At 31.7% G+C, this 14,268-nt stretch overlaps 1 protein-coding gene across 11 annotated transcripts in view; it reads right to left on the bottom strand.

Moving 5' to 3' along the window:
- Window positions 1-14,268, bottom strand: part of LOC118201413 (protein DOP1A) — a 192,319-nt gene that overhangs the window by 76,530 nt on the left and 101,521 nt on the right. For all 11 annotated transcript variants that reach the window (XM_085807652.1, XM_085807663.1, XM_085807656.1 and 8 more), the window contains 2 exons: window positions 12,418-12,543; window positions 3,707-3,838 (listed from right to left, as the gene is read on the bottom strand). In XM_085807652.1, coding sequence (XP_085663778.1) covers window positions 3,707-3,838; window positions 12,418-12,543 — 258 coding nt within the window. The remainder of the gene's footprint in view (window positions 1-3,706; window positions 3,839-12,417; window positions 12,544-14,268) is intronic.

The following is a 14,268-nucleotide window of genomic DNA, read 5'->3' as shown; positions in this document are numbered from 1 at the left end:
CCCATGATAAGCTCTCATATCCATCTAGTCTTAATAATGCCCGTCACAAGTTAAAACATGATCAGTTTGATTAGCACAACTATCACATGGGGCATGATAAGTTCACTTATAAATATTTTTATTTGAGAAAGACGTGCTTCCCATAATCACACTAAGTGAAGTGGCAAAATCTATTAAGTAATGCTTATTAACATTGGTTGTATCACACAGACTAAATCCACTCATTACAAATTTAAATTCTTTTTCTCTATCCACTTCAGCATTCAGATCCGCAATAATTACCTTTACGTCATATACTGGGCAACTGTAGTATATTTTGTCTAAATTAACCTTTCATGTTTCTTTTTCTTCATCAGTCTTTTCTTCAATAGGGGCATAAGCACATGTCTCGAGCAGAGTCGTAGCTAGGCTTTTCAGAGCCTAAGGACAACTGAAGATTTTACACCCCTTACTGCTGGCCAAGGATGGAAAACATTTAATTCTAAAATGTCATAACATCAGTTTGGCGCCCCTTGGATTCTGTGTCCGGGGACAGATGGCCCCCCTTGCCCTCTCTAGCTACGCCCCTGGTCTCGAGGAGACTGCTTCAAAACCCAAAACCTGATACAGTCAAAAGTCTTTAATCCGGAATTATCTATCATCCGGACCTCAAAGCTACAAACTTTCTGCGCATGTGTAAATGCATAATGCATCTACGCATGCGCATAATACGTTTATGCATGCGCGTTTAATGTATAACGGACGGTATAAGATAAGCTAAAAATATACAATTATCTATTTCAGTTAATGTTGCAGATTGTTTTGTTCCTTAATCTTCTAATTAGATCCGGCTCATTATTTTTTGCAGACCGTTGGAGCAATTTTATAAAAGTAGCTTGAACTCTCAATTATGTCAAAAAGAATTTCGGATTCTAGAGCTGCCAAGGGATCTACAAAGCGAAAGCATGTTTCAATGTCCATCAAACAAAAAATGGAGTTGCTGCAAAAAATGAGTAAAGGCATATGCTTTGTTTCTCTAACCATTCCGAAATCTGTTTATCAATTTCACACTGCTCTGTGGGGAGGGGGGAAACGTCACGGCGCGCAGTGAACTGGAAGCTGGTCTGTCAGCACTATCCTTATCTTCAGGGCAGATGTTTTTATTTTATTCGGCTTATAATTCCTTACTAAATGTAGTATTTCAACTCCGTCTTTGATATGATTTAAATCAAATTCCTCGTCATTATAAATATCACGAATACACATTAAATAGTTTTTTGGTTGCAATTTTCTAATTTCGACTATGCGTAATGTATGCTTTATGCATGCGTGCATTGAAAGAAATGTTTAATAAAGTAAACAAATAAATACTAAGCATTTTTTTTTGTAAATTTGATACCCTTTAGATCATAATTACTCTTTATTTCATAAATTATGGTTTCATATTTTAAATTTTATAATTTCTGCATGCCATCTTACCAGATTTTAACTGATGATCTATAATCCGGAATCGCCGAAGTCCGAGTCCGGATTAAAGACTTTTGACTGTATATTCTTTTATTTACAATAAAGCATGTGCCCTGAATATATTTCTAAGGGTAACAACTGTAAAAAAAAAAAAAAAAAAAAAAAAAAAAACCAATACACTTCCTTTAATGAAAATTCCATTGCCAATCCATCTAACCTCTTGGGTGGCAGTAATATCAGTTTTATAACTGTCACAGCAGCTAATGCAAAGCCTTAGTTCCAAAAAGACACAAGTCATTCCAACTACCAAATCTCATATCCTTATTCCATTTACTAAATCACTTCCGTAAAGTCATCCTGGATTTTTCTTCATTGGATTTCATAACAAGAAGTTTTTTGCAAAGTAGGGGTGTTAACCCTATGCCCAACCACCAAGCTGGAGGGCCAAGCCTCTTTATTTATAAACTTCCAAGAGGCTAGGGTGCCCAGCTATACTACTGAAACAGATATCTATTTTAGTCACCTCTTATGAAATACATGGGCTACATTGGGAGTTTCATCCTCACCTGTCACTACGCAGGTGGAACACATATACATCTATAACTATTTGCCATTTGGTACATTTCAAAGAAATTAACCCCCCCCCAAAAAAAACTTGGAATATGTCATTCCCACATAATGATTAGTTGAATTATGATGGCCTTAAGTTATTGTGCATGCTACTGGGATAAGCGAGGATATATTGTGTTTCCACAGTTCCTTTTCAGTCAGACCGAGTAACAAAGAATTAGAAAAAATAGGAGGAAAAACTAAATGGAAATCTGCAGAATCTGAAAGGAAGAATATTTTGCTTAAAATTTTAGTTAGCTCAAAAAAAATTATTACCTCTTCATGTAAAACTATGCCTTTTAAAACAATTTGCTAAAGTATTAAAAATAAGTTAAATAGAGGATTCTCTGTAATACCTCTAACCTAGTAAATATAAACTGAAGCTATGTTTGTTAGCCACAGCATCAGATGGCTGCAATTAAATTAAGAAACCATATTTACAATGAATGATGTAGGGAAAAGGCTCTGAGTTCTTTTGTAGGTTTTGAGTCTTTAAAAGGTGTAGTTTTTGAGTTCATGGGGAAAATGTGTCAGAATATCAATTCATTCCTGGAAACATGGTTGGAAAAATTCAAAGCTTTAGGATACACTACAAATGTTAAAAGTCCTTCCTAGAATAAGCTGTTGAACATTTGCAAAATATTCGGGTGAAATAGATGCTTTAGCCTCTGTGAGCAATCAAATAATATTTTCTCAATATTTACTTATCCAAGACTGAGAACATTTAAATTACTTAACTACAAACTGTTGAGCTTGGTTTTCTTTACAATGGTTAAATAATCAAATGCTATGTAGTTTATTAATGGACAGAGAATATTTTATGAAAACATTTATCCCTTTATGACATTGCTCCACTCTCTGTTGCATTGCATCTGCTACACTGTTGAAATAGCACTGCTAAAAACAATGCTGTGCTTCACCAAATGGGACAGTTGTTTGACTAACTATAATAGCTCTATTTTAATATGCAGAAAGCGAAGTTTGTTTCCCTTCTGGGTCTCCCAAAAGCATAAAATGATCTATCTGCAACAGACAGATTACCTTGCCTGTAAGGAAATGTATGTGGATCTTTGACCTAAGGTAATCTCTATGTGGAGGCAAATGTTTGCATAAGACGGATGACATTGTTAGGTTAAGAGCAAGTTAAAAAAATGAAAGACAATAGAGCTTAATATGCTGATGATTAATGCTCAATTTTCTAAAGTGAAAAAGGCAGAAGAAAAGGTTTTACTAACTGTTGAGTAAGGTTAAAATAGTAAGTAACAGAATTTTTCAAACATATGTATTTGCAAAAGGCCACAGAAGAGATTTCATATAGTAGTTTATTATTACACTCTCTACTCATTCATATATGACACAATATAAATATCAAAGCACGTTAAAAAGTAAGTAAATAAACAAATGCATATCATGGTGCAAATCTGAAATAATAATGCTTCTGAATCATAATCACATACTACATAATCATATACTAGGGTAATGAAGTAAATAATCTGAAATCATAAAATCATATACTAGGGTACCGAAAAACCCTAAATTAAAAAAATAAAAGTTTTATTAGTCTTAGTTTTTCTATGTACTATCGAAACATATAAAAGAATTTTAACTAGTTTCCGAGACCACATATCTTTAAAAATTAGCAAAAACTTACTTTTTGATAAACTGCAGGAGGGGTTTTAAGGACACTTCTTACTGTTTGAACAATAGATTCTAAAGGCAAAACTTTTATTGCAGCAACTAGCTCTACAAGAAGGTGTTGCTTTGGAGACAAAGGCGGAATAACCTATTACGTGAAAAAAAGAAAAGTTAAAAATACAGATTTGGAATTTCAGCAGATTAATAAGTTACATTTAAATTCTTCTGCTGCACACATAATAATTTATATCACTTCTCAGGTAAATTATCTTTTATTATGCATTCATATCTCTTAATTTTAAATATTTATTACACAGTAGAACCCCACTCATGCCTCAGCTGATCATAGAATTAGTTACACTGTGTGTACAATTATCTCCTGTATTTTAATTGCCTTATTTTGAATCCAATTTTTGTTAATTCAAGTAGTCTTGTTCAAAATTTCTGACTTTTGAACTGTGAACTGTGTATAACTATACATAGCAGAAAATTATTATGTTTAGACTTAGCATCTCTTAATGCGCATTTCACCCCATCCAAATCCACCATTGAGTGCACTAGCATTTACCAGAATTTATAAAGCCTAAGTCAGACTAAGCATCTAAGTGTTTTAAATATAATCCTTCAGGTCAGTGGCATCATGAAGGAAAGTCAAGCATTTTCAAGGGCACTACCACAACATTTAAAATGTAAGAAGTACAGTTGCTCGAGGTGATGATGATTATTGCTGTGTAGTTAAGAGTTGAAAAGAAATCTTAAGTAAATTGCTGGTTCTCAAATGTCTAAATTTTCTAGTAGTATCTTGTGACCACATGTTACACTGCCAGTTGACATAATTATGACTTTAAGCATTAACAGAAATAATTCTATGATAGCAAAAAAAAAATTTAAGAATTGTTAATTGTGGTCTATTGTACTTTGAAAATATGAAATAACATATGATAGAATAAAGGGATATAAGAAATTTGAGAAGTTGCAAACATTAATGGTTTCTGTTGAAAGTAGTGTAGATCTGCAAAGGAAACAAGCTTGAATTCAGAAAAATAAAACTGATGATTGCTTGCACCAATAGTTTTTTCAAAAATCTAAGTGGGGTCAGTCTGAAAGCCCACATATTAAAACTGAATAAACTTTTGAGTAATGGTGATTCATTCAGTTTCTGATAGTAAGCTTTTTGAAAGTTCAACTTTGAATCTTCCAAATAAATATGGAAGGTGAAGTTGTATTTAATGGCCTGGTTGCAGCTCGCAAATTTCCAGTACAAGAGAAAAAGGTGATAAGATGGATACAGTAATGACAGTTATTACAATTGTGACACAACTGCTCTTCAAACTACTGATAATTAAATCTCTGGATGTGAAAAAGATATTAGAAAATCAGAAATATTTAAAAAATTATAGTCATAAACTGAAGCAACACTTCAGTTTACGACTATAAGTTTTTTTTGCTGTTGTGTACTATAAAAACTTATAGTCACACACTGAAACCATTGTGCATAGTAAAACGTTTAAGCCTGCATTGCTTCACAGGTATAAACACAAAATTGCTATACACAGTTTATGGCAGAAACATTAATGCGGAATAAAAAACACAGTTTATGGCAGAAACATTAATGTGGGATAACCTACAGAATATTTCAAATACGATTTGAAAGCAAATTTGTGTTGCCTATTACGTGACGTTTAAGTTAAAGGGTTCAAAGAAAAAGGGCCATGTTGCTGCTTCTTAACAAATGCACTACGCATCCTTCTGCTGCTCAAATTTTGCAGTCAGTGGGAAAGTAACAACATAAAGCTGCATTTCATGTCACTAATTCACAGCACAGAATTATTTTAAGATTATTGAAGACAAAAAATTTGATCTGCTTGTTACAAAACATTCTAATGTATGGCAGTGGAAAATTATTTAAAATAGCTAATGCTGATTACTAAAGAAAAAAGTATAAAAATTACTATTATAAATTTCTCTCTTTACGGCAAATTGATGCACAATACCATTATCCAGCTCACATAGTATATTATAAACACTTCATTTTTATAGGATGACACATAGAAATGTACAGATATTTTCATATAAATATAAAAATGTAATTAACTAATAAAAATAGTAATGTAAAATTATATTTACATTCTTGAAGGTATCACTAATGTTCTATTATGAATATATTTTAACCTTATATGTATTTTCAGAGCAGATGTTATGCCAAGTTTTGAATTATTTTACTCAACCTAGATACTTTTCACCGAAGGCAAAGTGCTCCATATACTACAATCAAATTAACTGTATACTTTTAAATTCAAAGAAATTTAATCATATCTCTTACAATACTTGTAAACATAACTTTATGCATTCAGAAAATACCATAAATGCAAAAAACGCTATTACTAAATAATGCAGAATTTGTCTGCATGTATGATCCTCGCACTGTGGAAAAACGACTGGATCTTGAGCTATCAAATTTTGAATACACATAGACCTTTACCTGAATATGTGCATCTTTGAAACTTGAATTTTAAATTTCAATTTTTAAAATTTATTTCGTATTTGTACAAATTTAATGAATTTTTGGTTAACAAACAGTGATTTAAAAATGAGAAGTGGCAATACTGTTCAAAATAAAGCATTTATACATGCTTCATACCACATTGTTGCTACTTGGCAAAATGTAAAATATTTATTTTTAATTAACAGATTCAGTTATTTAAAAGCAATGTATTGCCCTTTGCTGAAATAAAATACTTTCAGCTTCCCTGTGCCAACATGCTGCCATTCAGTAAAATGCAAGATTTTAACAGTTTTAATCTGTCTATTACTGAGTAACAAACTAAACAATATAAAAGCAATAAACACAGATTTTATTTCTAAGAATATATTTTCTAATTTTTAATTTGACTGATTTAAATAAAAATGCATTTAAATCATGAAACAATAATAGAAATTACAAACAATTAGAAATATTAAATAATTTTACAGATTTAAAGTAGATAGATTATTAAAATCATTACATGTATATACTCTTTTTTATAACTATTTTCAGTGGCTGAATGACCATGCAGCTAGTAATTTATTATTTTTAAATGAAGACAATAAAAAGTACCTTTTTGATAAATAGAAACGTTTTGAAAAATAACATAAATATTAAAAGTATTCCATCAATATTCAAGCTCTTGCTGTATATTTGTCAAAACTCTCAAACACTATTTCATTAATTTATTTATGTTCCGTGAAGTAAATAGTGTTATTTGATTTTATTTTTTGAGTCAAAAAAATTTTTTTCATATTTTTTAGTATTATTTAAAATATTCTGAAGCTTCTTTAAAAACCTAACAATGGTAACTGGCAGCATTAAACATATTTTGAACACAATTTCCGAATTCGGGTATGATTAAACTAAACTGTATTCCTTAAAGATACATATTGCCAAAGCAAGTACAAATTATCTTTAAAAACTGCATTCCTGAATTAGTAACCAGAATTATTTAAATAGCATTGTTTTTAAACTTAGATATTTATAATGAAATATCTGGAGCATTTAAATTATATGGGTATTTAAATACGTAGACCCGGTGGCACAGTGGCTAGCGCATCGTGCAGCAGCACCACAGGTCTGGGGTTCGACCCCGGGCTGAGCAAGGTCGAATCAGCCTTTCATCCCTTGGGTCAATAAAATGAGTACCAAGTTTGCTTGGAGGCTAAACACTGGGAGGGTCCTGCGACCAAGCTGACCACTTGTTCAGGGCATATGTTTACGCACCCCGGGGCCCACAGTGAAGAAAGCAGATTTCAGGGCACTGCAGGCAATTGGCCCATTAGGGCTGTTTGCGCCATTGAGTTTAGTTTATTTAAATATGTAGAAGCTGGTCCTTTTTAAAATACTTCAACATCCCTCACCTCAGGCAGTAGTATTCCTGCACTTTGCTAGACTCAACCTAACCTAAGCTTTAAATTACCTGAAAGCAAAGAAATATTAATTTTTCACCAGTTAGAAAATAAAAATTGAAGCTATCTTGTATAATTTTTACTACCATTACTTTAGTTGTGAGATTAAAATATCTATAATTTTTTCCCCCTATCTACCATGAAAAACTTTTTTCCTGAAAAATCATCAATTGATTTTTGACAGTCTTATTCGTTAATCTTTCTTTTTAATTTCTCTTCATATTCTGTTAATATAATCCTCTTGAAAGTTAAATTTTCACATTTCTCAAGAGAGTATTTTCTCTCACTTTCTACATAGAAGCAAATTATCCTTCCATTATGTTTTCTTGTTTAGAAATCTACGATAGAAAACCTACGAAGACTGTTTGCATAAGGAGAGCCTTCATGAAGGACTTTCTAAGGAAGACAGGCATTCAATTTTAGATTCTGCTATTAATTGTGCATATTCATGTACACTTAAAAGTTTTGTTTGCAAGGTTTTATTTACCTTTTCTCTTTTTTTGCAATGTTAATTCCACAAAAGCATACATAAAATTTTAAAATGATTCGCTTTAATCAATAATATTAAGATCAATCTATTGTTATGATTTGTCATTTGATGTCTTATATAAGTTTGAACTTCCTAAAAATATGAAGGAATAATAATGAGTTAAGAATTATATAAAATACATGACAATGATTTTTTTATCCCATTTTGAATACCATATTTAATGGCATATAAGATGCACTTTTTTTTTTCTTAAATTTGATCTCAAAAAAGTTAACTGCGTCTTATACGTGAAGGACACAGGTTAACTTTCAATACTGAATGCTATTTTTAGCCTGGATAAAGGTCTAGACACACATAACTTTTCCTACATCTGCCATAATTATTTTGCGCATGCGTGAAATGTCTGTCGCCAAGCGCCCAAGCTCGAAGCTGATGTTGAAGTGCGAACAGGTTCGACGGTCACATTATGTCTATGGAGCCTTTCCTTCTTTACATAGACTTTCTTTGACTCAGCCGACACACGTGTCGATATCGGTGCTACTCTGTATAAATGTGTCGGTATCGGTGTTTAAAACTATTTGTTTTAAAAAATACCCTGGAAAATATTACTACAGGAAACAAGAGATTAAGCTATACAATTCAGTATAAACTAGGAGTGTTAAACTACATCAAAGGGCATGGAAACAGAGCTACCGAAAAGATGATACGTACTTGGCGACTGCAGGAAGATCAACTGCAGGCTGCTAAAAAACAAAAACATAACCTTCGATGCCCAGCTCCATCTTGACCTGAACTTAAAAATGCCGTAAAAATGTGGGTGATAGATAAGAGGAAATCTGGGATAAGTGTTTCAACCAAAATGATAATCAACGAGGCCAAAGGATTTGCAGAAAAACATGGGAATCAGAACTTTTCAGGGTCTGACAGTTCAGGGTCATGAATAGGTAAGGCTTATCAATGCGCACAAAAACAACTACTGCACAGAAAATGCCAGCAGATTATGAAGAAAAAATACTAGCATTTCATAGGTTTGTCATAAACGTACGCAAGAAAACTTCTGAGCTCGGCCAAATAGGAAATATGGATGAAATTCCACTCACATTTGATGTACCATCCAACAAGACTGTGAGTCTTAAAGGGTCTAAACCATAAAAACCACAGGTCATGAAAAAACCCGATATACGGTAGTTCTAACATGTTGTACTGATGGCACAAAACTACTGCCGTTTTGCATATTCAAAAGAAAAACTCATCTGAAAAAAAAAAAAAAAAAAAAAACTTCCAACGGGTGTAATTGTTCATGTTCATCTGAAAGGCTGGATAGACAAAGCTGGAATGAAACTGCGGTTACAGAACGTATGGGCGAGGCGACATGGTGGACCTCTCTTTTGGTTTTAGATCAGTTTAGCGCCCATAGAACTGAAACCATAAAGAATAAAGCGAGAGAATTAAAAACCCAGATAACTGTCATTCCTGGTGGACTGACTAGCCAATTGCAGCCTTTAGATGTATTGGTGAATAAGCCATTTAAGGAAAAAATTTAAGAACGAAGCCATTTAAAATGATGGAACAAGTGGATAGGAGAGCCACATCACGCCCTCAGGTAGAATGAAGCGGCCCTCTATTTCACAAGTGTGCGAGTGGGTAAAAAGATCTTGGGAGGACGTAAAGGCTGAAGTAATTGTTAAGTCCTTTAAGAAGTGCAGAATCAGTAATGCTCTTGATGGAACAGAAGACGACGCATTACTTGAAGAAAGTGATACTAGTGATAACGAAAACAGTAGTGATGACGATATTCTCGTTTTCGATGATGATGATAGTGAAAAAGATTTTTATGGTTTTGAAAGTGATTAAAGTCTAATTTCATGATAGGCAACGTTTTTGTTGAATCTGTGTTTTTTGCTGTTTCTGCTTTATTTTGTATTATGTTTGCTTGCCATTCATTCATTTATTCATTATTGAAATTTACATATCATGTTCAAAATAGCTTGCCGTTTGTTAATTTTCCTTAATAATAATATGTTTGGTATTGCATTCAATGATTGTTTATTTGGCTTTTACGAAACATGAGAACTAAAAGAAACCACATATTAAGTTCTTGTGGTACCGCGCTCTCACGCGGACTATTAAAATATTTTTTCCTTTTGTGTGGCTTTCTAAATAAGGGTGCGGCTTATATGCGGTCAAATACGGTATTTCATATGAATAATGATTATTTCATATGAATTTTTTATTTGATTTAGTGAACACATTAAAGAAAAGCACATGAGTTACATAAGGGCTCAAGTATACAGTATCTTTTTTACTGATTTAAATTTACTTTAAAACAGGAATTCTTGATACCTTCATAATTGAAAGCTAAATATTAAAATTAATTTTTTTATTCCCACTTTCCTATTCCAATTTCCACTTTTGTGGTGTAGTGGTCTGCACACTGGGCCGATATTCCAGGTGGTGAAGGCAGTTGCTAATTTTTCATCACTCTGGCCTCCAAAAAAATCCTAATGTCTCTACAGTGGCGCCCGAACTAAAAGGGTTATGGATGATGATTCTCTGCACCCAGGATTTGGTGATTGAGTTGCCTAAAAACCCCAGTCGCCCTTTAAAAAGGGGAGTATATAAGGTATTTCTCCCACTTTCCTAGTGTGCCTTCGTGGTGTAGTGGTCTGCATGCTGGGCCAGTTTTCCAGAGGTCCGTGGTTTGATTCCCGGCAAAGGTGGTTGCTAATTTTTCATCTTGCTGCTTCAAAAAAATTTTTAATGTCTCTACATTTTAAATGTATTTTTAAAAATTTTAAATTTTTAAAATCTTAGCCATTCACCTAAGGCAAGGGCCTCATTTGCCTCACCTCTCTTGCTAGTTCTTCTACCAACCATTATCAACCCTTCAATTTGAATCATAAAACCTCTTTCTTAAATTAAGGGTTTTCTTCTCAAAATCAGACACAATTTGTTTTTAAATTTCATTTTAAAAATTGCAACATTTTCAAATTATTTTTATGTAACTTTTTTGACATCTAGATAAATTCAAACTCATTATTTTATTGCACAAGAAATTTTTCACCTGCTCCATGACATTTTTGAAGTTTTCCCCCTTTATTCCACTTGTAGTAAAAGTTTTAAGGCAGAATTCCAACTTCATTGCCAAATCTTACACCAGGAGTCATTTTGATGCCATTAATTAAAATGAGAATTAACACTTTTAGCTTCTCCACAGATTTTCATGTACAAATGAAGAACAGAAGTGTAAGATAACTAGAACAGAATCTGAGATATTGAACAATTTCCTAATTATTACTGTAACACTTCAGCATACACAAATTTAGATGCTAGCAGATACATGAAATTGTTAGTGCCACGGTATCAGGAGTAGTTTGTTTTTGGTAGTAGGAAGCAACAGGTAGCGCTACTTAGTGTTTCCTTTACCTTGATTTTCCAAGTTTTCTTGAAACACCAGTGAATGTTGGTAGTTTAGAACAATAATCTCTCGTTGGAAGGGCATATATTTCTGATTACACTTAGAAATTTGAATTTAATGTAAAGCATTTCAAATTCCATAATAATACTGCAATACATGTAACAAAAATTATATAGGAGTGGAAATGCTAATAAAGAATATTTAATTGTTGCATCTACAGTTTGCTTACCTTCTCAGAATCAAGGAGTTCAAATAATTTAATTTTGACAACTTACAAACAGTTAGTGCCAATATAAATATGATTTTCTTTTAAGTTACTTAATATTTCAACTAGGCCCAAGTATAAACTAACAATTATTGCATATTATACATATATTAAACTGAACAATTTTAAATTTATGTTAATCTGATTACTTTTCAAGTTACCTACATATAATGACAAAATTCAGAATTTTGTTGTATAACTAGAGCCTGTGGAGTCTATAATTGATGAACTAATTAATAATAGTTTTACAGGTGAAAATCTTGTACAACATTGATCACACTCTGCATAAAGTGAGAAGTATTGTTTAAAGTCATATGCTACTCAGTTTCTTGGTGGAAGGGAGGATTTTTTTTTTCTCAAGACTATTTTAAAGAGATGTGTATCTTAATTACTGTCAAGCTATTATCATACTGAATAATAGAGAATTTTCAGAACTTAAAAAATGTATTTCAACTGCATTTAGTGGTATTTTTTCATAATATATTTTTTTAAAAAATGCTACAAAAGTATATCACTACAAAACTATAAAGAACTACTAACATAAGCATGAATTTATTAGATTTTCTTGCTATTGTTGCCTCTTCTCAAAAGGTTCTAGCACAGAAAGATACGTACCTTTCTATTCGGTACACCAATTTTACACCTATTTTCAAACCAGACAACAGCAATGGATGCCATAAAATGAGGACCATGATTTAAAGATATTGGACTAAGAAAACTCAAGATGTGTTGTTTTACAACCTATATAAAATTGAAAAAAAAAATACATATAAAGTTCATGAGGTTAAGAAAACAGCATTATTATATAATTATTAAAAAAATAAAATTTAAGAAACAACCAAATTCTAAAACGTTGGTGAATAACAAATTTACAGAAACTATATCATGTAAACATATAAAGTAATATTTATATAAAATTTACATTACCAACTTTGTGAGTTAATTACTCCCAAAATTATTTCAAATTTATCAGATCTTATAAAAACAAATTACATAAAATATTTTTAGGAATATAAAATTACTGTAATAATTTATGCATTTACTTTTCAATCAGTGAGAAACAAATAATGGAAAAATATGCAGTGTAAAAGATTTTATTAGTTAATATTTATACACATAAAAGGATTTTTGAATTAAATAAGTTATACTTACAATTCCTTCTCAGAGATAGATGAAATCATGCAAGAGAAAAATGTTAACAACTGATAATTAAAGATAATGTAAGTCCTAATATTGTCATAAAATATGCTAAGTAGATGCATATTAGGTAACTTTCAAATCTTCTTTAGACTACCATTTATGCATAATTTCAAATCAATTTATATAAATTAAATAGATGCAGAAAATTTATATTACAAATCAATGCTTTCTTACAAATGAAATGAAAACATTGTCACGGTTTTGTAGTTATTTAAAGACCAAAAATCATGACAACATCTTTAATAATTAATGTAATGGCTAACTGAAATATAGATTCATTTTACCATCTCCACTACTTGAAAATATTTAAATTCAACAATGACCTGCATTATTCAAAACATGACTCCTTTTCTTATATTTTTAATGTGTTTTGCCTTATTTAATTTGAAAAATCAGTTTTATTTGAAACAGATTTTAGCAGGGATTACTACAAATGAATGCATTAGAAAGTGCCCTCAGCACTTTTCTATTCTTAAAACACAACTCATAAGACACCAACGTAATAATATAATGGTACATATTGTCAGCCAGTTACAGTGACTGATACCAAAATTTATCTACATACTACCCAAAATCCCAGTCAATATTAGAAATGCTTTGCAGTTAACAGCAGTCATACACATCAAATTTTCATCAGATGGCAAACATTTGGACAGAAGTATGTTGCATTAATTCCAATGGAAGCTTCAAATAAATTTTACCTGTGATCTGAAAGCATTTAACAAGGAATTCAACCTGTACCGATGTCATATCTTTCTCGTACAAATTTCTGTTTCTTCTGGTACAAGTTTCTACATTCAAGGGAATTTAAAAAAGGACAAAATTCTCCACAATTATTAAATTTAATTAGCCAAAAAATTATGTCAACAGTCTAGCATTCAAACCAGCTTAAGTTCATATGAAAACAATGCAAGTTTTGGTGTACTTCTAAAGGTATCAATTTCAGTTTTCTACATTCTGCATAAAAGATTTGCAAGTCTACTTTATGTTAAATTTCGTTCTAAATTATGTTTATTTCATTAAATTACATTTACAATTTCTATGGAGGCTGCTAATTTTAAAATCATATCATACTGATATATCAGCCAACAGTTTTCCTTCTAAATACAGTTAAGACTTTCTTCTATGGGAAACCTACCGAAATTCAGTATACTTAATCACTTAGCTGTTGAAGAGCTTAACGAAAATTACGATGTAATTTAAATATGTGAAATGTGGGCTATCAGTAACACTAATGCTGTTTGGCAGACACCACTTACCAGATTT

The sequence above is a fragment of the Stegodyphus dumicola genome, chromosome X1 (assembly GCF_044657685.1).
Source record: "Stegodyphus dumicola isolate Sdum_Otavi_A_Nest chromosome X1, ASM4465768v1".
Classification (NCBI taxonomy): Eukaryota; Metazoa; Arthropoda; class Arachnida; order Araneae; family Eresidae; genus Stegodyphus; species Stegodyphus dumicola.
The sequence above is the reverse complement of the archived record's forward strand: the minus strand, read 5'-3'. Positions and strand labels throughout refer to the sequence as shown.